General features: G+C 43.9%; 1 protein-coding gene across 3 annotated transcripts in view; it reads right to left on the bottom strand.

The window, feature by feature from the left end:
- Positions 1 to 9,796: 9,796 nt before the first annotated feature.
- The window catches only part of KCTD10 (potassium channel tetramerization domain containing 10), a 64,795-nt gene continuing 49,853 nt past the window's right edge, over positions 9,797 to 24,738 (bottom strand). For all 3 annotated transcript variants that reach the window (XM_078667368.1, XM_078667369.1, XM_078667370.1), the window contains 2 exons: positions 22,594 to 22,789; positions 9,797 to 10,687 (listed from right to left, as the gene is read on the bottom strand). In XM_078667368.1, the coding sequence (XP_078523494.1) occupies positions 10,469 to 10,687; positions 22,594 to 22,789 (415 nt within the window). In that variant the 3' untranslated portion in view covers positions 9,797 to 10,468. The remainder of the gene's footprint in view (positions 10,688 to 22,593; positions 22,790 to 24,738) is intronic.

The following is a 24,738-nucleotide window of genomic DNA, read 5'->3' as shown; positions in this document are numbered from 1 at the left end:
CTATGAACCCGGATGGTGACACCAAATTGCGAAGTACCTGCATTTCGTGTTGTCTGGTGTTGCAAACAGGTCTATGGTCGGCTTGCCCCATTAAAAGAAAATGCTGCAGAGAGTGCATTGATCCAGTTCCCCTTCGTGGCAGGTTGTCTTTAGTCTGCTCAACGGATCTGCTATGACGTTCTGCTTTCTTGGGACATACTCCGCTGTCAAATGCACTTTTTGTTGAATCGCCCAGCACCAGATAAGCTGGGCTTCCTGAGAGAGCAGGAGAGATCTTGTTCCTCCTTGTTTGTTCAGGTAGTGCATTGTCGTGGTATTGTCTGTTCTGACAAGCACCGAAGTGTTTTGGATTCTTGGCAGAGACGCTTGAAGCGCCAGAAAAACTGCTCTCAACTCGAGAAGATATTAAGATCTCAGTGAGGGGTGGCAATTTTCCACTGACTTGCAAGCCTTGAAGATAAGCCCACCCAGCCTTCTAGAGATCACGAGAGGAGCCGCCTGAGACCGGACTGGCAAACCCCGCGATAACTGGTGAGGTTGCATCCACCAGTCTAGAGCCACAATCATGGGAGGGGTGATTCGGATCAGATCGTCAAATGTGCCCTCTATCTGCACCCATTGTACGTTTAAAGCTTCCTAAAAGGACACATGTGGAGATGACAATGAGGTATGAGGGAAATACAGGGAGACATCATCCATAGGAGAGATTTGTAAAGGCGTATGGAAAGAAACCTTTTTTGGACCCGTTTTGCAAAGGATATTAGTCTTTTTGTCTCTCAAATGTGGGATACGCCTAACGACGGGATGGTTGCAGAATCAATTTTTCTACATTTAAAGTGAGGCTTAATCTCCTGAAAACTTGCAGACAAGCTTTGGTAGATGTCCTTGCTGCTTTGTAAGTTGGGGCCTTGATAAGCCAAAAGTCAAGGTAAGGAAAAATGTGATGATGTTGCTACCTCAGATATGCTGCAACTGGCGCTAGGCACTTCATAAAAATGCGGAGAGCTGATTTCAGCCTGAAAAGTAGGATGCGGAATTGATAGTGCCTGCCGGCCACCGTGAATCTTAGACATTTCTTGTGTTTATGGCGTATGGGTATATGAAAATATGCTTCCTGGAGGTCCAGAGACGACATGTAATCATTTCCGTTGAGGAGGTGTAACATATTTTGAATAGAGATCATGCGGAACAATTGTTTTTTGAGGAATTTGTTTAGGTTCCTTAAATCCAAGATCGGTCTCCACTTCTTTAACTTCTTGCAAATCAAGAAGAAACAGGAGTAGAAACCTTCTCCTCTTTGGTTGAGGGGAACTCGTTCTATTGCTCCTTTTTGCAACATGTTGGTAACTTCCATCTTTAAGAGCTGTAGGTGTTTTTGAAAACAAGGCGTTGGTGGAGCAATCTTTATAAATTGCAAAGAATGGCCGTATTGAATCAGATGTAGAAACCATTGGTCGGATGTTATTTCCTGCCATTGCTGTAAATAATGCTATATTTTGCCGCCCGCCGTGGTTGGAATAGGCAGAGCGGAGGCCGACAGCTGGGAGAAGTCATTGGCGGCGACCGGTGTCATTGGCCTGGCGTCCTGATTTCCCTCTGAAGATATCCTTATTGTAAGCCACCGCAGGTGGTTGGCGGGGAGTAAATTGAGACCTGTATTGTTGAGTGGAGGAAGAATAGGATGGGTAGCAAAACTGTTGGTAGCCTCCTCTGTACAATTGGTGACTTTTTCCTCTGGAGCCATGAAAAAATATTTTCCTGTACTGTAAGGTACCTAAAGACTTAGCTGTATCTGTGTCTTCTTTAATAGCTTGTAAAGCTTAATCAACGTGGCTGCCAAATAATTCCTCTACGCTATAAGGAAGATCTAGTATTTTTGTTTATACCTCAGGCCTGAATGAAGTGGCTTTCAGCCAACCTTGATGTTTCAGGACGGCTGCCCCAGCTAAGTGCCGGAAACCATTGGATCCCACATCCAATGGTATATTATTTCCGAGGAGGACTACTCGCCTTCTAGAAGGATTTTCTTAGCTTCCTCCTTGTTTTCCGGTGGAAGTCTATCCAAGAAAGGTGCCAATTCTGACGCCATTTGCCTATTATAACGGCTCAGTAAAGCCTGAAAATTTGAAGCTCATACTGTTAAGGCTGACATAGTCGATCAACGCTTTCCAATGTTGTAGACTCTTCTACCCTCTTTATCAGGTGGCGCAGTTAGAGGGGCTAAAGGGTTCTTAGATCGTTGCTGCGCTGATTGCGAGATCACAGAATCTGGTTTTGGATAACCTATTAGGCAAGTAGGGAACATTATTCAGAGCTTTGTATTTTTTGTCAAGCCTTGACAACGCAGGTGGAACAGTTGCTGGATTTTGCATGATTCTCAGTTCCTCTTTTCAAATATATTACCAATTTCATGTAAGGCTCTTTAAAATCATACAGGAAACAATCCTGTTGATGCACGGGCATTGGTAATTCAAAACGCTTCGCTGCTCTCTCCAGAAGAGGATGGAAGCCCCCAATATCTACCAGAGGTGAATCCATTTGGGTAGGAGAAGATGTTGGAGGGGGAATAATGTAAGAATCCCACTCATTTTCATGAATTTCACCCTCTGCTCTATTTCCTTTTCTGGGGACGACAGCTGTTGCAAAGGAGCAACTAGAGGAGAGGGTCGAACAGTTGGGGACCCCTGCTGTAGAAAAGGGGAGCATACCTATGCTTCCAGAAGGGGAGGCAGAAAAGGAGGATGAGCCTGTTGGAGAGGAGGCTCTGGAGGAAACATCTTATAGTCTGCCAGCATACATTGCAGATCCGTCACCAGATTCAAAGGGAGGCACATAACATCCTGTTGTTGTCGCTGTTGATGTGAATAGTAATATTGATGGCAATAACAATCATCCTCATCAGAATCTTCCTGGTACTTGACATTAAGTTCAGACGGGCTTAAAGCTGCCCCAAAAAGACTATCCTCTTCAGATCCCTCTTCCTCGTCATCTTCCAAAAGATGAGATGGTAAAAGAGATTGCACCCGACTAGGTGAAGTTAAAGCTGGTGTCAATGGAATCTCCGCAATGTTTTTTCTTTCGTCGACGGTGCAGTCAACATGTTTGTCGACGAGGACTGCTTCACAGCCAAATCTTGATTCATCGAAGGAGTCATCTTCGTCGATGAGTGCTGCTTCACAGCCAAATCTTGATTCAACGGAATTGCCTTTGTCGACAATGAATCGTCTGAGACAAGGATTTTCACTGACGATGACAAAGTGGTTACCGCCGTCGATACCAATGATGACACTTCTGCCGTCGACGATGGTAGTCCCATCAACAGGGTCGACGACAATGGTGAAGTCATGGCCCCTGTCGACGACGAGCGAAGCGTTGTCGACGGAGGGACCGTCATTGAGAAATGGCCTTTCGACAACAACGATAATTTTGCAGAAACAATCTGCTTCTTCGACGGTATTAGAGTCTGACCTGTCGATGATGACGTCATCGACGAAGACAATGACAGTGTAGAAAGCGCTGACGGTAGTCACTGTTGATGTGATCAAAACCACATCAGGAGAGGATTTTCTAATTGACGGAGGTGTCGTCGACGAGCTGTCCATCGGCAAAGCTGAGGTAGGCTTCTTAAAGATATGCTTCAGCTTCATAAAAGTAGTATAAGGTTCTGAAGCTGTTTTTTTAGCAGACAAATCTTCTTTTCCTGGTGAGGCGTTTTGCTAACAGACCCAGTATGTTTCTGAAAGGATTCAGATGACTTTTTTGACGCTTTCTTTGGAGGCTGCAAAGATGTACCAGCAGGGTCATCTAAAGGTCTTTTTTTAAGGTGTTTTGGAGGAGGACTTGGAATAAGTATAACTCTCCTCATCATTTTTTAGCCTCTGAAGCCGCAAAAGAAGCCTTTCTTGCTGATCTTTCAAAGTCTTGTAGAGAATGTCTGACATACCTTGCAATTCTTAGGCTTTTGTTCAGGATACAGGCAGGCTTTGTGTGGATCATCAATGTGTAGTCTTTTCTTCCTGCAAGGATCTGAAGAGACTATTCTTTAGGTCTATCTGACATGATCGGTGTCAGTTTAAATCACCTCAAAACAGATATACAGGATTGGTAGTATATCTGACTGGAAAAACACTCCAAAATAGAGACGGACAAAAACACTGAGCAGAGCTCAGTGGAGACTCCCTTAGCATGATGTGCGGTGGAAAATCTGAGGAACTGGGGCTTCTCTCAGGAAGGTTCTACAAGGTGGTGTCTATTAATTGGTTGGTTCTACGTTTTAGACCTTTTTTTACAAAAGGACAGGGATATGTTACAAAAGTTTTAAGGCCTAGGGCCGTATGTTCTATGTCTAATATGACATTACTTTTAATAATACCGGGGGCTCTCATCTTGACGACAGGGAATGATTCAAGCATGTGAATCTACGAAAGTTCTAATACTGGAGTAATGCAAGGTTCTTCTACAGTAAGAGCATATATTTCACTAACCCTTCTAAGTGAACTGATAGCTACAAGGAAAGCAGCTTTCCATTACAGAAGTTGTAATGGACAGGACTGTAATGGCTCAAAAGGGTTGAATTCAACCTAGTGAGTAAAACATTAAAATTCCAAGAGAGGACCGGTGGTGTCCATGGAGGAACTGCAAGTACCAAAACTCTGACTTCAGGGGTCATATTTCGAGGTGGAGTTTTTTTTTGATTGGGCCGTTTGACCTTGCCTTTGCTGTAAGAAAATCTAGGGTGTTGGGAGCCTCTCATGAGGTACTAGGGAAAACGCTTCAAGTGTCCTGTATCAGGGTTGTTGTGCCGTTGTTGAACGCTACCAGAATCATCTTGAGAGATGTCTGTCGGAGTTTCCTGGCAAGGTATGGTATGAGTGGGAGAGGTGGAAAAGCATAGGCAAATATCCGTCACCAATTCATCCACAGTGCATTGCCCTGGACAGTGGGTGATGATACCTGGAGGCAAAGTTTTGTTATTTTGTAGTGGCTAACAGGTCCACGCCAGGGTTCCCCTTCACTGGAAGTAGTGATGAAGGACTCGCGGGTGAAGTTCCTACTAGTGGACTTGGTGCTGCGTCCGGATTGGTAGGTCTGTCACCACAATATTCACCCTGGGAAGATATTATACCAGAAGGTGGATGTAATGCTGAATTGATCAATTCCAAATCTCCTGTACTAAGCAAGACAGCTGTGTAGTGTGTGTTCTCCCCTCTGGATGTAATACATAGCAGTGGACAACAACCTTCTGGGAAATGTTTGTGGTGAAAGCTTTCAGAGCCACCTGAATCACCATGAGTTCTCACACATCGATGTGTACCGTTTATTCGCGACTGGTCCACATGCCCTGGACTGTAATGTTCCTACATATGCACCCCCATTCCGTGAGTAATGCATCTGTGGTGATCGTCACCTGAGGAATTGGGTCCATCAAATTCTACCTTTGATGAGATTGCCTGTGCTCCACCAAGTGATGGACACTGGGTGGAACCAGAACTAGATCCTTTACATTGCCATCTGCTTGTGGCCACTGACAGGTTAGACAGTGTGGGACAATTACAGTGCCTGAAGCCATCACCGTTCTGACTGTCGGGCGACGATGTGGCTGAAAAAGAGCTAGTTGGTTCTGGAGATTGAGAACCCTGTGGGCATTGGGGTATGTTTTGGCTGCAACATAATTCAGAGTTGCTACCAGATATGGCTGTATCTGGAGAGGCTGTGAGACTTGGTGGCATTGTCAACCTCAAATCTTGTAACAGATTGATGGTGGTCTGTGTCTCTCATCGAGATGGTCTGCTTCAACTCGTTATCAGCCAGGTGTGGGAAGACATGAATGTTTTGCATTCTTAAATGTGCTGTCATGACTGCTAGACATTTAGTAAATACTTGTGGTGCTGTTACCCCGAAAGGCAATAACTTGAACTGGTAATGATGTCCACTTACCACAAACCTCAGGTAATGGTGATGTGCCGATGGATGGGGTTGTAAAGTAAGTGACCTTCAGATCAAGTGCCACCATGAAGTACCCTTACTATAGCAGTGGAATCACATTCTGCAGTGTTACCACATGAAAGAGTTCTGACAAGATGCATTAGTTGAGAGGTTGAAGAACCTCGTCCTTTTTGAGTATTAGAAAATAACAGGAATATACCCTCTACTCTGGTGTTGCTTTGGAACTGGCTCTATGGCCTCTTACATAAGCAGTGCTTTTTTCTCCTCTGTCACAAGACGCAGGTGTTGAGGGCTGATGGTCTGTCTGTGTGGAAGTATGTTTGGAGGGTTTTACATAAGTTCTGGGAAGTATCATTGCTGAACAAGGAACAGCACCCACTGGTCGGAAGTTTTTTCTGTCCATAGTTGGTGAAACTGCTGCAGTCTTCCCTGGGGAGGACGGCGGGGATGGGATCAAATCACTGCTTTGAGGTGGAGGGTAACTTTCCTGGGGTATCTCTATCTCTTTGGTTACCATCCTTTTGAGCCCCCCTGCAATAACCTTTACTTCCCTATTGGTGGAATGTTTGTTATTTTTGGTAGGACGGTTGTCAGTGATGGTGGTTTTGACTGCATATCTGCCCTGGTACCTATGAATAGCCTGCTGCTTAGGGGTTGATGTCTACAATGCACTCAGATTTTGCAGTCTCAGTGTCCTTCTGATTTTCTCTAATTGGGCATCTACCACTGGGCCAAAATAGAGGAATTATTCCCTGGAGTAGCGGTATCTACACCGTCTAGGGCATATTCCCTTGTACCGTTCGAAATATGTTTGCCCTCAGTAACCAGCTCCTCCCCTCTTTTTTTTTTTGGGCAAGAAGGTGCTCTAGCATCACTTCCATGTCATCCCAGTTGTGACGGGAGAGTAAGCCTACAGAATTGGTAATGTGCCAATAATTAGCATGGCCAACTGCCATGCACTTGCCTCACGCATTTATATGCTTGCGGTCCTTATCTGGGGGGAGGCCATCCCCTGTACTCTGGGATGCTGCCCTCTTTCAAGCTAAAGTGACTACTAAGGAATCCGCTACAGGGTGTCCCCCAACAAAGTTGGTCAGTAACTGAAGTTAAAGATGTTAGTGGGGACCTTCAGCATTGACACCTTTATGGGTAAGTATTGAACTGAGCACTCGGTTTCGGAGAGTTGCTCCACTAAAATGTTACTTTCCTCCTGGGTGGTCTGCAACTGGAGCGTATGGTTTTTGGCAGCGCTCTGAAGGACACTGTGGTACGATGAAGTGTCATCTGAAGGTGAGGCTTTGACTGGGACATCTATGTCAGGATCTTGAGGATCTATAGTATATTCATCCCAGGGATTGGGACTGGCGAGGTGCGCCTCCTCAAGCTCATCGCCATGAGAGTAGTGTGTAGAACTTCTAGTGCCTACTTCCTATGAGTGGGCAGACACAGGTGATACAGATCTACATCGTGATGTAGTGTCTCGTGGCATAGTGCTGGTAGCTTTATGCTCAACAGTTTTCTCCTTTGGTGGAGACTGGCCAATGTCTGGTCTCTTTCTTTTATAGGATAACGTTCCAGTTACTGTTCAAAGAAATTGCCCTCCAATTCAGGATATGCAGCAATTGTGGTTTTCTTTTTCTTTTGTCAGAGACTAGTCCTTGTGGGTCTTTTTTGCTTGACGCTCGAGGTGGTCTTCAACGTAGATGGCTTTTTTGGTGCAGGTAGTTATGTTGGCGCTAATGGCTTATGTTGAGCCAACGGCTTGTGCCTGCTCAGCTCTAACAACTTCTCTGGCACTGAGTGGGTGCTCGGCACCAATGTTTTTTACACTATCGGGGGCAGCGCAGGCATTGAGGACTTATCAGCAACGATAGCTACTGAGAATTTGAGGGCTGTTTGTCCCCTCAATATTTGCCCTCATGGCCTGGAGCCCCACTGGGATCGATAGGGTTATCGTACTGTCTCAGCAGCAGTGTTGGTGGTGTAAAAGGGTTTAAGTATACGAGGGTCTGGTGATCGGGTACTCATGGCCCACAAAGTGGTCTTCTTGGGTAGGATCTTATTGGCGTGGGCTCCATGAGTACTATGGCTGGAGCAATGGTTCGTCTTGATCCTCCTCTCTGGAAGGATCTGAGTCATCGGAAGCAAATTAGTGCGGACTGCGTCCTCTTCCTCTTCCTCCTCCTCCTCTCCACTGGTGCCAACCGGCTCTTTCTCCGCAGAGAATTCCGGCTCTGCTGCCATCTCCATATAGTGCGTTGGATATCGGTTGCAACAGGAGCGAAGGATCTTTTCGTTCTAGAACAGGTTGCAGGCTATGCAAACCTGACCATTGTGCTCCCGAGACAGGCAGAGGTCGCAGAAGTCGTGTTGGTCCTAAAAGGTGTGCTTTGCCCCCACACCATGGGTACTTTTGGAAAAGTCGCCCTCTCTTCCCTTACCTAGAGCCAAGCATTCTCATAGACAAGAGGGAAGGGATACACATGAGACAGCCACCTCAGCGCCGAAGTCGTATGGAGCTTCTGTAATATCATTTTGAACTCGATGGCAGAAAGAAATAATCTAAATGTGGAGCTGTTGACCATGCGCATTAATTCAAGGAGGGATCTTGATGCCACGTTCTCAACAAAAAACTTCAAGAAAAAAAGTTGTAGAATCAGAGCTCGACACTACATGGCAAGAGTGTGCATAGCATGTGTGTCTGCAGCCAACACATGCTATAAATACAAACTTTCAAGTGATTTCAAGTCAGGAAAGGGGTTTTAACGGATGAGTTAAGATAAGTTAGAAAGAATTATATTTTCATGTTAGGACGTCATTGATTGGTTGTTCAAAGAAAAACGTTTAACACTTGGGTGGGCACACTACACAACGTTTTGGTAAGAGGGAATATGTTACCCACTTGCACCACAGAGACTAATGTGTAATATTAACAGTCCTAAAGGAACAGCTAAAGCTCTGCAGATATAATATTTCAAACAACTGGAAGGAGAAGGAATGAAAACTTGTGATATGCTAGGCGAGTGACTATGTGGAAGCAATAGGGATAGGTGGGACCGGGGTGGAGGGTTTAAAGCGAAGGCAGCGGTATTAATGACCGATGGGAATGTACTGAGTACAGAACGCAGAGGGTGGGGTTGAATGGAACCGAGGGACCCCAACAGACATGACAAACGAGGAGGTTGAGCAAGGAAATGTGCACTAGCAAGGAGTGCTGAATGCCAAACAATAAAAAAAAAACTCCCCCAAGGATACAGTGGAAGGATACAATTTATCTAATTGGAATACTGCTCCAAAGTGTGACTAACGCAACAATAAGGGAGAAAGCCATCAAAATAAGGAGACAACTGAGATACAGTTTCCATACAGTCTGGCAAACAGACAGCAAAGCTATGTGAAGAGGAGATCTAAAAATGGAAGCTGTGCATGACTGCATCTATTCTGACACTCAGCAACAACTCATGTTGCTGCACAGCTCCATACCCGAAGTGAACCTCATGCAAGTAATATGACCGATAAATGACATACTGCATCGAAAACCCTATCAATCCTGTTCCTGAAAAGGTGTCGGGTAGCCAATGCAAATCTGTTTTTAGTGACCTTCTAAGGGGTACGAAGTGCTAAACATATCATACATATTTGAGTTACAGAGCCTCCACATCCAGAACTGGAGGTTTAATCTATGCATTATATTTACAGCTGGTCTTTGAAAACCACAACAAAATAAATATATCACTTTGCAACTATATTGATAAAGTTTTTGTTGCACTAAGCAAAATGTCAAAGATGAAGGATTCCAGAATGACAATGTTATATTATTATTAAATGGCATGTGCATAGGCTCTACAAGAGCATTTCAATCTATTTTTATTGCAAAAACCTACAATGAAAAAATATGGATGACGGACAAAAAACAGCACATTTTAAGTCATTGATTTTGTATAAAGTTTACAGTATTTAGCCACGCTAGCAATGAAAAAACACTAGAGAGCTTAACAATTGCTCATTTATGGGTGTGTATGTATTACAAGAACCATTACAAAGATTGTTGTAGTCTGATTCTTAAACATGATACAAAAAAGTAACATTTCATGAACCTTATTCAAGAGGGGCAGGAGGGGAAAAAGACATTACACATACATTTGCCTACCCGTTGCTCTACTAACCGTAGGAAGAGCAAGTGATTTTGAAATCACCTGAATTTAAAGAACATTGAAAAAGACAGTACAATACAACATTTTGTAGAATACTGAAAATGCTCAGGACGGCGTGTTCCAGATTGACTGGAAAATAACTGGTGCATTATTATGTGTAGTAAAAAAGTAATACAGTGTTTTTTTAAGTGTAAATGACAGGACTATTTGTAGAAAAGATGAATGTTCAATGACCCTGGTTGGATCCAAAGCATGGTGCAAACTTCACAGACCTTAAATAAAAGTCACATTGTGGCCCTTGGCAGGCATTGCCAATTGTAACAGTGCGGCTTCCTTGTATTAGGAGTTGTTGAGTATAGATCGACCTCTCACTGATGGAGATGAGCCCGGTCATCTGGACGCTTGATATGAATCCTCCGTACACGTTCAATCCGATCGCGTTCTTCGTCCTCATCCAGGTGATTTGACCGTCCAGCAGCACCCCCCGTTGCCTCAAGGAGAGCGTTATCGGGGCCTGGGCCATCCAATGCTTCGTACAGCAAAATGTTCAGTGTCTCTTCATATATTCGAGCTTCTGGAAACTCCACCTATGGGACCATAACACTATTAATATAAACTACAAACTCATTAACAAGGCACTCTCGCAGTACTTTTGCAGAGAAATTATCTTTTTCTGTAAATAAACAAAAGTTTGATCAAATTATTTTAGGCTGGAGCTTGCACATGGTCCACAATGGGCGTATGCAGTTTTTTTGTTGCCACTGACTCGGAGAGTCATTAAACCTTTACAAGGCAGCCTGTCTGGTAACTGGTTTACTTCCAGTGAATCTGCTGTACCAGTCGATACTGTCAAGACAGAGATCCCAGTCATGCAGGAGGGGGATCTCCAATTATGGCAGACCTAAAGGGGGGAGGAGGCTACACCCTTCACGGTTTACAGAGAGGGAGCCCCATTTTATTTCTTTTGCTAAAACACACTTTCAAACTTAGAGCTTGTTCCATTAGCAGCACTAACTATAACTTGTGCCCCGCCATGCATCATTCATGATATGTTCTAGGACATCAGTTAGGACATCACTGATGACATCTCAAATGACATAATTGATGGCAACATTGATGACATCATTCAAGCCTCTTTTGTACACATTGCTCTATAAAGGGTATACCATTAGAGCTATGAAAGTAAGTGCTCAAAAGCTAAGGAGACTATGAAATATCTTTACTGCCGTCATACATACAAAAACCATAGGTAAAGCAAGCTTGTGGTATGTGCAACTATAACCCTATTCCAAAACATTTATGGCTAGCCAAGTTCATGTTGACTATTAAGCATAGATGAAAGGGTTACCTATCCTGCACATAGTTTTTAATCAGCATACAACTGTTCAGGAAAAAACAAGCTCCTCAAGATAGCCAAACCCGGTTACATAACACTGTTTACTCTATGGCACGGGCACTTGCATTTTCCCAGGAGCCACAAAGATTTGTCTGTGATGTGAGCAAGGGCTGCATTGGTGGCAGCAGGGGGTGCGTGGAGGGTGGGCAGTTGGAAGTATTGGGGAGGGGATCTGATGATAAGGTGAGTGTAGCAGAGGCAATGCATACATTTCTAGTGTCTTACTTGCACAATGTAAAACTAGAAAAGTGGGATTAATCTTAGCTTCTCCATTTAGCCAAATTGTGTGATCCTAGGCAATCATTTTATTTTACCTCTTTTTTTTCTTCTTTATCACATAGATATTACTTCAGAATGTTTTCTGTACAAAACATTCATCATTTGATTTAATAAACTATAATGTTGTTCATGTATAATAGAAACCAGATCATTCAAAGACTTCACATAACAACTGCCTCACCTCTTAGTTCACCACTGGCATTGTTATCAGGGTGTGGGAGAAGAAAGTTTTGAAATTCATGTTTGAAAAATAACACTTTAACAAAAATCCTCCTCATTGCGCTGATATATGATGTACTAAGGTGAACGGGTTGTGCATGTTAATGAAATACAGTTTTTGAATTCTGAACACGGTGATCCTTTTAGACTTTTGCTGCAAGAGGTCTTTTAAAATGAAGGTGCTTTTTAATGTTAAGCAGTCTAGTTGCTTCATTTCTTTAACTTCAATTAACCTTTACATAAATACTTGCCCGTTTTGTAATTTTTTTTTTATTTGAGTGCTCAATCGAGAAAACAGCAGCCAAGTACTGCTGTTGACCAGGGGAGCACATGTACAGGTCAGAAGGGCCGGGCCGCATGCGGTCCCCATGCTGTACTTTGGGAATCACTGCTCTAGGAAGAGAGTTTACTCTTTACCACGCTTTTTGCAGACAGTGAAACTCTAATGAGAAATACACCAGAGTATTAAAACAAGCATTGAAAATGCAATAGGTCTCGCAATAATGCGAGTCTGAACTATTAGCATTGTAAATGATTATGCCCTTTATTTTTGCGTTCTGGTTTTTGGAACATAAATAAAAGGCTTTGCCATTTACAAGGCCTATAGCTTAAATTTGCGTTAAAACGAGACCTATTGCATTGCAATGGTGGTGGTGCTGCTGAGTTTTCTCTGAATCTGCACCCACAATCTGCACCCGTGTGTGAGTGGCGTTGCGTGTGTGAGTGGCGTTGCGTGTGTGAGTGGCGTTGCGTGTGCGAGTGGCGTTGCGTGTGCGAGTGGCGTTGCGTGTGGCGTTGCGTGTGCGAGTGGCGTTGCGTGTGGCGTTGCGCGTGGCGTTGCGCGTGTCAGTGGCGTTGCGCGTGTCAGTGGCGTTGCGCGTGTCAGTGGCGTTGCGCGTGTCAGTGGCGTTGCGTGGGTGAGTGTGGTGTTGCGTGGATGATAGTGGGCTTGCGTGGGTGTGAGTGGCGTTGCGTGTCTGTAAGTGTTGCTGTGTGGGTGAAAGTGGCACAGAGCCTTTGATGTGACATTTCACCCAGTGTTTTCTCCTGAAATGTGAAAGGAAAATATAGAAGGTGTCTGTATTTTGTTGCAGAACTCAGAATCCCGAATCCAAATCTGGATTAAATGTCAGTTGAAATTATAAAGAAACTAAACAAAAAAGACATCTATCAAAATAAAACAAGATAAAATGTGTATTAACCTCATATCTTAAGTAGTTATGCAAGGAATAACCAGGCTTGTCCTGTAAAATGTACCAGGCTTGTCCTTGAAGACAAGGAGGGAAGGGAGCTGAAACCGCCTGGGCAAGCCAACCCGTATTCAATTACCGGGAAGAACAGTAAAACGGCGAATAGCACAAGAACCGCGTATGTCTTAATATTTTATGTTTCCACCGGGTGTGCACAAATTATCAAAGCGACGGACCCGCCAGAGCATTAGTCAGTGCTTCTGCAATCATATTCTGGAGATTTACATTCTGTTCTCTCTCTGTGTGAGCCTCTTCATTGCTGCAGTCTGTCTAAGAGGGATGCTCTCGAGCCAATAATGTATGAGTGGCATCCCTAACACATTCGGTCCCCCGAGGCTACTGAGACCTTTGTGTGTGTCTGGCTTCCTTTAGGATACACTTCTTGCTGGAAGAGTATGGAGAAAGATAAGCGCAATACAGGTTTCAGCTCTTTCTTGAAGGATTACTGTCCAGAACAAATGCGCAATTCAGGGCATGAAAATGAATTTAATCTGTAAAATGTGTAACCATGGTATTACGGGCTGCTCCTGCTGACACTGCGGAACTTTTACACAAGGTTTATAAATCTGTCAAGTTTTGAAGACTGTGATTCAGCGTGCGGCATGGCGGGAAATAAACATGCACCTTACACGGAATGATGATTGATGCAAGACCTGAGTGTAAGATCACTTGGACTCGGCTTTGGGATTCACAGATATTCAGGGCAGTAGGGTGTGGGTGTATGTACGTCACCATTGCATCATAGGTTTTCCATCGTGGGATGTTACATTGCAAGTGAGTACATCAGGAGTTTTACTTCCAGGTTAGGATTTCAGTACTTCGCAGTCTTTTACCTCGCAGATAAGTTAAGTTTTAATGGCACAGAGCCTTTGATGTGGCCTGGCGCAGGAGAAATGCTGCTGCTGCTAATTAAATACAAGAGCGGCCGGGAAGCGGCCAGGAAACACAAGTACGGCCGGCCACATAATTAGGGGAGGAGAAGCCGCACAGCACACGCTGGGAGAAGCCCTTTGATGTGCTGTGCGGCCGCGATGCGCGCTCTGTGCTGGGGATGGGGGGAGGGCCATTAGGAACAGGAACAGATGGCCATGAAAGTGTATGGGCCAAATGCGCGTGCCTGTACGTGCACTCGAAGAAAACGCCACGGAAAAAAGCGGTGGTTTGACAATCCGTTTGAGCACTTGAATTCTCCCCCATTTCCCATTGCTTCGCAATGGTAAAGGACGAGACCTAAAGAATCTACTAAGAATTCTGTACACTACATGCAAAACTTATCCAAATAGAGACTATTCACTTAAATTAACCAAGTTCTGAGGGTGCTAAAGATCATACTACCAACAGTGTTCATACTGTGGCAAAAACGTTACAGATAACCCATCTTATGAGGCAAAACAAGCACATGTACATACATTAGAACCTAGTGCACACAGTCGTCTATGTTAAGTAGAAATTGTGATGCTGAGATAATTCTGCCAAATAACTCATGGCTGCTTACAATACTCAGTATGTAGTAAGTAGAATATTTGACCTGCTGAAAAAAATGTCTACAGTACCAAAAACTTGTGTGGGACTTAGTGAACACAAGTCAACTGTCACATGCATACAGAGTTAGTCTTCAGTACAAAGATTTATAAACTGTTCAGTAACTCTACAAATCTATGGTGCATTAGGAGCATACTAATTAGCTGGACACAGGCTGTTCAAAATTAGGTAGTAAAGTAATATGGTAGTTACCCGTCACTATGCAAACTATAAAACAAACTAACACACTCATTGGTTGAGGTCATCAGTGATGTCATCAATGTTATCACTTGAGATGTCATCAGTGATGCTAAAAATGATGTCATATGCAGTGCATGGCAGGGGTGCAAGTATAGTTAGCAAAGCTAACTATAACTGGTGAGTTTTTTTTTCAGTTCAAAACGTTAATGCCACTGAAAAATTCACCTAACTATAATGTTACTTTAACCTTTGTTTTTTTTTCAGTAACTTTCTAAGGTTTAAAAAAAATATATATACATTTTTTATTACAACTATAACGTTACTTTAACCTTTGTTTTTTAAGTGAATTTCAAGGTTTTTTTGTGTGGAGGTACTGGCCTCTGCGGAGACCTCTCCTTGTAATGATGGGTCTGTGTAGCAGGGTATGGGGAGGGACTGGCCTCTCCTTTCAGACTTCTCTCTCAAATGATGGGTGTATTAAAAGATCAACTACTCCGTCCTACTTTTCACAATACTAAGAATGTTTCACGAGATTGTAACAATTTTATAGAAAATAATTAACATTCTATTTATCACGGTACTGATATCTCACACACACCTCCTCTCAATAAGGTGCACAATATCCATTCCTCTCAGTAGTTTATTCACAACTCATCTACTATTTTTACTAATCATGATCCTGTGAAAGTCCTGCAAGATCGTAATGTTTTTTTTTAAACACAGGTTTACTTTTAACACAGTACCTATAACGTACATGCCTCTAGGGGTATAGGATGGCTTACTGCTGCCTCCTTATGCAGTTTTTTTTACTTCATTTTCACAACACCTGCAATTTTTCACGGTAAACAGTAATGGCGCCCATTTAATTTCTAAAACTCTAACAGCCAGCCAATCAGAGCGCTCGCTATTGTGAGACTCGCAGGAACCTTTTGCTCCTGTGCAAGCGTGAAGGCTCACAGGAAAGATTGGCCCTCCCTCAGGGACAAGGCTCCAATTTGTGAATTTGCGTTCTCGCAAGACTCTCGCGAGCCCAACAGTCCAAATATCTATATATTTATTCTACCCTTATTATATCAAAAACCACTAAACGGATTTACATCAAATCACAAAAAGCAAAATCTGTGGACCATGATCTACCTTCCTGCCGAATTTGGTTTAATTCTGTTCAGTTGTTTTTGCAGTAGCCAGTCTTAAAGAAATCTATGGAGAATGAATGGGGATTTTGAGTTTTGGGATCACCTTTTTTTTCTCAGCCCCCACTTGATGGGCCACCCTGAAAATTTCCAGGGAGGAATTGAGGCGGATGAACTTTGTTTTGGGAAAATTTGTGAAGATTCGTCAAACGGGGCCAAAGTTATTAGCAAACCAAAAACTGCTCTGTGGACAAGTAGACCCAACTAGAACTACCTGGTGCGGATCATGGAAAAAAATGAAACCCTGATAATTACAGCTTAAAATAGTTCCTATCAAACCCGCTTCAACCCCAATCCCAGTTCATTCACAAAGAATATATGCATATGTAACCACACAAGCTGTGTCACCTTTCACTAGAGGCTAAGACAAATATGGACATCAAAGTATATGGCGATAACAGCTCTTAATTGCATGCGGTAAGACGAAAAAAATCTGTCCAACTATCACCAATCCCCTTACAAAGAAAGCAGAGAGCTTTGGAAAGCCGGGGGCTGCAGATGGACGAAAGACTGGGAAACATGGGTTATAATTCCAGGAATTACTCATCATCAACTAACTGATGAGACACGGTGTACTTAGTTGCAAGCAATTCCACACATTCAGCACAATACATGGTGATTAATGAGCATTTAAATCAAGTGTGGTTTATGCTTTACAGTGCTAAAATTTAGGGGAGATAGGTGTTTATTCACTATCTAGTTTATTCCTAGCTTCCCCACAATCCTCCGTATCCTAAACAAAGAACACACAAGTACATTAAATACGGAGGATGGAAGTGCAAATAATTTGTGTGTGTAAAATGTCCTCATAGTAAAGATGTCAGATGGAATATTAATATAATCACATTTGTGCACCCACTAGGCGTTGCCTCAATATGTATATTTGTGTGTCTACTTAAAAAGTGCAAGTCCAGCTAGAAAGGCCAGTGAGTCCAACTGCCTGTCTTGTGTACAAGAGAGATCCACAGCATAGCGAAGAGGGAGCAAGTAACTATTGGAAGTCATGACAATCTATTCAGGGCTGGTTGTGGACTTCTGTAGGTCATTATTACTTGTGAAAAAGGTGTTCCAAAAAGAGATTATTCTTCAACTGTTTTCATAAGTGAAGGTGGAAGAGATCTTGTCAGATATGTCTCTACATAGAAGAGAAGATCTTCAAATTGCAATAGGAGAAGCCTGTTGTCTGTTTTTCATAACACTTCTTCGTTTTGAGCACAGCAATTTTGCCACTCTTGGTGCTCTTCTGCACACCACCAGAGATTTAAATCTTGTTTATTATATATGGTGGCATGCTGTTTGCAACAGCCAACCTGTCACGGGATTAAGCTTCATGCAACATTAAGTCTTGAACAGTGGAATGGGCAACCATGCACTGGAGAATGTTATGGACAGGTGAGGTGAGGTCTTTGCATAGTGTAGTGCCATCCATTTATTGACCTCTCTTTATTTATTTAAGAGCCAGGAATGCTCCCAAAGATTCCATGAAGAGAGGGGACTTTTTCGGTGACTGAGAATCACCAGGGTTTGAGTCTGAGATTTCCTAACAATCACCAGTGTAACTAACTGATGCCTTGAATGGAGGAGAGTGAGGGACATCATAAGAGCAGAGACAGGATTCTGGGGGTGCCGGTGGCAAGGTAGATGTTCTTCTGAAAAGTAGCTGTGGGGGGGCGTGCCCGACCATGGTGGCCGCTCGGAGCTGAAGTTCCGTTGCGAACCCACACACCAGTTTCCAGAGCAGTGCATGTCCATGCTCAATTCCCATTGGAAAACCAATTTTCTGCAATCGGAATGCAGGCAGCTCACATAAAACTAAGCATTGCCTCTCTTCGACCCTGCCTCACTGAGAACTGAATCGCGATGTCCCGTCGGCGAGTGCACTAAGATGGCACCCGAGGAGCTGCGGGACGGCGCCCGGAGGCCGAGAGTATCGACCCGTGATGTTGCCGAACCACTCTCTTTCAGCAGATGAGGCTCTCATCACCGCTTGCCCTCTTCCCGACTAACGGACTTGCCGGCTGCCACTTCCAGTTCGGACTACGCCTGCCTACACCCATTGAGAGGTAAGAGTTCGGCTGGCGGGGGAGGGGCCTGCGAACCTGACTTGCGTTTGTCGCCCTGTGATGTTGCCGAACCACACTCTTTCAGCAGATGAGGCTCTCATCATGCTTGCCCTCTTCCCGACTAACGGACTTGCCAGCTGCCACTCCCAGTTCGGACTACGCCTGCCTACACCCATTGAGAGGTACGAGTGCGGCTGGTGGAGGAGGGGCCTGCAAACCTGACCTGCGTTTGTCTACGCGCTGGATCCGTTCTGGGGACCGCACAATCGGGAGGCATATGGACACTGGGAAGTGAACCAACATGGGGGAGCTGTGCTGCACCTCGCAATCCAATAACATTGAATAACAACAATAAATATTAACGCAGTCAACCGCACGGGGCCAGAGACATCCACTTGCACCCTCTCTGTAGCACCCCCTGCACGCACGCTCGAAATGTGAAGGCCCCAGCCCATCGGGCCGGGATGATGGAGAGGAAATAACCGAGCAACTGCTTCATCGATCCGCTGGCTCCCTCCGAGCAGACAACAGCTTGGGCCTACGAGCGAGCCGGCCTCAAACCCAGGGCTCTATTTTCCTCGCCCCACTTCTCCAGAATCTATACCCTATTGAGAATGTGAGCTACGCTGTGATGAGATTTAGAAAAGAAACCCCGCTCCCTCACACTGCATAGCACGATCACGGCCTGCAGCGACCCAATACACAAGACCCCATCCAGTGCCTGACCTTAAGATGGCCACCGTGACTAACAAAGCACTGTTCTTCTGACCTAGCCCCTACTCATCATACTCCACCGAGACAGCTGAAGTCCGTGGGAGCACAGGTGGGTTCAAATTTGCACCAGTAGCTTTGGAGTGGCAGCCCTTAAGTCGGGGAGTAAAGTGCACTGGACAGTGATTTATAGAGCAGCTCTCCACCAATCACTTTCACTAATTTGACAATGACTGAGCTCAATCTTCTCATTCATGAGGTCTTCAAGATGTCTGACAGATTATCAGATCAGGCCGGGAACGCCCCTGCTAGGGATTGCCTTTTTGGCTTTAATCCCCTTGAAGCTACCCCATTCTTGGACCCTTCATACTCCTGGGGTTAGATCAGACTGCGGTTCTCATATCTCCAAACTCCCCTGTTTAAACTTGAAATCTTCAGGAGGAACTGTGATTATTATCCAGACCACGGAGACCGAGCAATGTGGCTGATGCCCAGTGGAGCTGCCATGACAGCTATAGAGGAGATCAGCTTTGGTTCACCCCCTCGGCCGTCACCTACCCAGCCGGACATTGGGCACGCTTCTCGGTCTCTCTCCGATGCTTCTCTTTTCCTCCCACTCCCTCCAACAGTGTAACATTATCTTTTATATGTCGTTGTATCGTGTAACCCTGTAACTGATGTAACTTGTAACTCACCTGTCCTCATGTAAAGCGCTCTGATACCTCTGGGTCTAGCGCGATATAAAATCTTCAAAGAAATAAATAAATACATAAACAACATGCTTGAAGTTCTTCAAAGGAGGCATCTCTCCAGGTATCGGATAACCACCACAAAAAGTAAAACAACTTCTAACGAAAGTGAGGGAAGCATCCTATTTGTAATGTGAACGAGTCCTGAGGTTTAGCCGACTACAAATATTTTTCTGCCATTGATGCTTCTGCCGTGGGGCTGCCTGTATGTTGTGGAAGCACCAGTATATCTTGATGCAGATCTGGGAATGCTGTCGTAGTTTCAAACTCTCACCACTGCAGTGCATTGCTTTTGACCTCTAACCAATGCCCAGATTGTCAAGATACAAGACTGTTGATTTATATCGCTCTTATTAACTTGGTCCTCGGCTAAACTTAAGCTTCATTGTTCCCCCATCTATTTTGACCAAACTCATTTCCGACAGAACCCTGACCCCCTAGGGCCTTCACTTCTGGATTCTGGTTAGCAGGAGAACTTCTGATGGAATGAGGCCACCAATCTGGAAGCAGCACCGTATCTGGCAGGGTGCCCCAGAGCAGTGTGATGTCTGTTAATCCCGGTCAGACCACTAGATATTGCAGCTGTCTTTTCACTCTGAAAGGAATAAATCAGGGTCCCTACATCAAACTTCACATATCCATCTTTGAAAGCCGGGATACAGGAAATGTAGGTTTAGGTGTGAACGGCTTTATTCCGGAAATGCGAAATACCAGATGTATCTGCCACCCCTTGGGAAGAGCTAAGACCATGGCTCCCTGTACCATCACAAATATCACAGGAAAATGGGTCCACAAATCTAGCTGCAAATTTGGGAATGAAACCAGGCAAAGACAAGAAACGGGAGAACAATCAAAATAATGATCCTTTTTTACACATTGGTGTCTTTTGATGGAGACAAAGAAAAGTGTGTAGTCATCCTTGGCTTGCTGTCAGTGAAGTAGTATAATCGTCTGTACTGAAGGGAAGGTGGATAATAAAACAGTGACCGATCCGACAGAGGCGGAGTGTCCAATATAAGGAAACAAATGAGGATGAAAACCAAAGGAACAAAATAAATAGGAATGTCATAGAATACATGAAGTTATTATAAGTGAGTTTGGCGAATGGCAACCAAGTAACTAGCTGTTGCATCTTATAACAATGGACATTCTGCTCCAGGGCCTGATTCATTCGCTCAGTCTGACAATCAATTTTGGGGTGGTGACTACTAGACTTGATGTTGACGATGACTCAGCATCATTTCTGAAGGCCATGTCACAAAGTCTCTCCAATCTCCAATGGTCTGTCTGGGGTCCCTAGAGAAGTCTGATCTCTCACCTATGATGGTGCAAAGGTGCTTTTTATTTCTACAGAACGTTGTTAGATGTTCCAGATCAATCATCTGGAATCAGTGACTACGCCCACAATTCAAATAAACAAAGTGCTATTCTGCACTGAACCATTATATGACAGGATAATGGAGAGCACATGAATCAGTAACATGCTGACACTGCAAAACAAGTTATGTTTCACTTTTATATAATGCTTCAAACTACACTGCGTGGTCTACCTGTACAAGTTAACACGTGTATCTATTACCCAATTTAAAGGTGCCTCAATTTACCAGCCTTAAAAGGATGGAAGGCTTAGTTTCAGTACTGCCAGAATTTATACTTGTGACCTAAAGATGACTGTCAGCAGTCAGCATTGCATCACTAAGAAATCCTGATAGCATTAATTTTAAACCTCCTAGAAAGATCTTTATTTTCTCTGCCACACTGAACTGATTTACAGAGAAAACATTAATAAAATAAAAGAATATGTACCATTTAGTTTTGCCAAGTGTCTCCTTTTGGCTACTTCAGAGAGCTAGTTTAAACTAACAAGTCTGCAGGTTTCCTTCTACAGAGATATTAAAGTGGCTAAAACACCGATTAGTGATAAGATATATTCTCTATAGCATGCTGAATCTATTCAAATGTAATAGGAAAATTAGTCAAATCAGTACATTAGAAACCCTTTCCGATTTACATTCATGGGAATCACAGGTTCAAGCACCAAGCCACCAGAAAGGGAAGGGACAGGTAGGATATAGGCAAAAGCTTTGGAAGGCTGAATGGGATAAAGAGTTGCTTTCATAACTGGATGGACCATACGACCCTCAGCCCATCCAGATAAGAAAGTAGCTCATATTTTTTTATTTGAAGGGACATACACTATTTCTTTCTGCTGAAAAGAATAATCTATTTACCTTTGGTAACACTTTTTCTGGTAGATACTCTAACCGCAAATTCCTTCCAACCTTCATAATAAGTTTCCAACTTCGATCCTGGCACATGGACATCAATAATTTGTTTGAGTGTTCACGTTTGAGCACAAGGAAGGAGAAAGACTAGTAAATGGATGTCAGGGCACAGAGGTGGCGCTTGAATGCAAATCTGTTCAGTCACTTCCAGGGCGCTTTTGAGTCACGTCAGAGCAAACCGGTTACCATTTGTCAGTGCACAGGAGCTCTACTGAAGATTCTCTGAATACTGGCTGGCATCTGGCACTGATATCCTAAAGGTCAGTAATCTATGGTTAGAAGTATCCCTCAGAAACAATCGTGCAATTTCTAAACCCTGTGCTGCAATATTTGTTGAGTTTTGCTTCAGAGGTGTTTAGAAATCGTATGAGTTTTTAGCCAATAAAAATTTGAAAACTGTGCTGCAATCAATTATTAATATGTTACTTTCTGAGGTGAGGTTAACCCCTAAACTAAATGAAACGCATCTGGCCCTCTAGGAGCACTTGCAGAGGAAAACAGGAAGGCAATGTCATTTTCTAGACCTAATGTCAGTCCATCCCTGTGAGCCACAAAGATTTGGAAATTCGTATTTTTCAAAAATATCCAACAAAAGTCCACTCAGCAGATGGCACTTTACCCCTTACCTTGGTTTGCTTTTTTTCTGTAGCATAGACAATAGATGTACAGCATACTTCAGCAATCTTGCGCCCCTGACCATAGAAAGACCAGCAGCAGATTTCATCTCCAATTACGTCTTTTATAAATATTACTCTTCCATTAAACCGCAGGGACAGCTTGTCAAATAACTCGATATTTTTCAGCATGTTGTCATCCGAATTGCTGCAAAAGAACAATTAGCGTGAAGCCAAGGCAGGTTACATTGATCAAAAAAGGTTTGTAAAACAAGGGAATAATGAGTCAATGTATTAAAGAAATTAAATACAGTACTCATGAATTCCCAACATGTCATTTACTCACAAAGAAGAACAAGCATTGGCATAGCCAATAGGTCTCGCCTTTGGGACCTTGTAAGTGCTTAGCTATGCAGCACATAATCCTGGGTGGTGTGCCGCCAGGGATTGAATAGCTATACAATTACTATTTTTGCCATTCACAAAGGGCATGAGAAGCAGCTCGCTCCCAAGGACATATACTCACTGGTACAACAGGGTGCGAGGGCCTACAGAAGCCACATTGGCGTGCAGGAATAATGAAAGGGGCACAAGCCTTTTGAAGTGGCCATCATACCATGCCCAGAATCAGGCATCAGCATAGTCCCAATGGTCATCAAGTTGTAGACCGGGGAGGAGTCTCTTTTGAGGAAGTGGGAGGGAAAGAAATCAAAGGCACACACATTTTTTTCACTAAATACTGAGAAAAAAATATACAACGGCTGCATACTTAAGTTGGAAACAAATCTTTTCATATATGTCCACAAACACATCAAGTGTTACATGAGGTTGCTCAAGTGGTGAGATGGGTTGTTGGGGGGAGGGGTGTGTGGGGGGGGATTGTAGTTTGCTCTACACAGGACTGTTCAGCTGTGGCTTCTCATGTCGCTCATTGGCTGTGTGATATATAATGGGCATGCCCAAGTCCGAAATTGGTACTCTTGGATCCAGCTGTGAGGCTCTGCCACATCCTATACAAGCCACTTTAGAGAAGTCAGCGGATCCTCGCAGAATACATCAGGGACCATAGCGAGTTACCTGGCACAAACCGCGGGTGAAGAACTGAGAAACAGTCCTCGAGCAGGGGAGCGGCTTCCCTCAGCAGGATGGAAAAATGACTGATGGAAAGGGAACAAGACCACGGGACGCAGCGGAGAGATTTGATACAACTGGCACAAGTGTCGAGAAAGAGAAATGGGGCTGTTAGACTAGTGAACTGAGCGAAAAGATAGCGGGAGAGAGGGGGGGGGGAAGGAAATCCATGACTGTAGAGATAACGCAAATGCAGGAGGGGTGCTATAAAGCAGAATGTGGGTATACACAGAAGGGATAGAATAGAGACTAGAGGATGAACGAGGTGAGGAAAAGAAAAAAAAAGTGGAGTGAGGGATAATAAAAATAAAAGTGGAACAAGACAATGACATTGGAAAGGAGTAGATTCAACATGTAGAGAAAGGGATATATGAGTTAAAGACTAAAAGAAACAGCAAGAGGAAATAACGAAAAAAAGCAGAATTAGAGAAAAAAGGGAGTGAGTAGTGAAACCAGGAGAGACTGAAACGAAGGAGAGAGGGCGTTATTTGTGAAAAAGACAGAGTAGAAAAAAGGGGCTCTCAAAAAGTTGGAGGGCCGATTACAAAAGGGACGAAGAGGCGTCATACAGAAAAGAGGAGGAGGGAGCGCAAAGAAAAGAAGAAGAGAAGAGCAGGCACAAAGAAAAGAGGCGAGGAGAAATAAAGGAGTGGTCAAAAGTCAGAAACGGGACATAAAAGAGGGCAAGGGAAATGAAAACAGGAGGAGTGGAACCAAAAAGAAAAGAGGAGAAGATATAGAAATGGAAATGAAAATGAAAATGGAGAAAAGGGCAAGGAAAGGGGACGCAGAGATGGCTAACTAAAGGCGAGAGTGTAGTTCTACACGAAAAGGCGCTTTCACCTCTGTTTAGAGAGCAGAGAGAAAACAGAATGTGAGCCAGAACAGAAGAAGCCAGGGAGGGTCTCCGTCCGGGAGGACAATGTCAGAGAGACTAGAAAAACATATAATAGAGAAGGCAGAGGGAGGGATGAAGAGAGAGCCTCCACCCGCCCAGCCATGCACGCGCGCGCTAAGCAGCAGCTG

The sequence above is a fragment of the Lissotriton helveticus genome, chromosome 11, assembly GCF_964261635.1.
Source record: "Lissotriton helveticus chromosome 11, aLisHel1.1, whole genome shotgun sequence".
In the NCBI taxonomy this organism is placed as follows: domain Eukaryota; kingdom Metazoa; phylum Chordata; class Amphibia; order Caudata; family Salamandridae; genus Lissotriton; species Lissotriton helveticus.
This window is presented reverse-complemented; position numbering and strand designations above follow the sequence as displayed.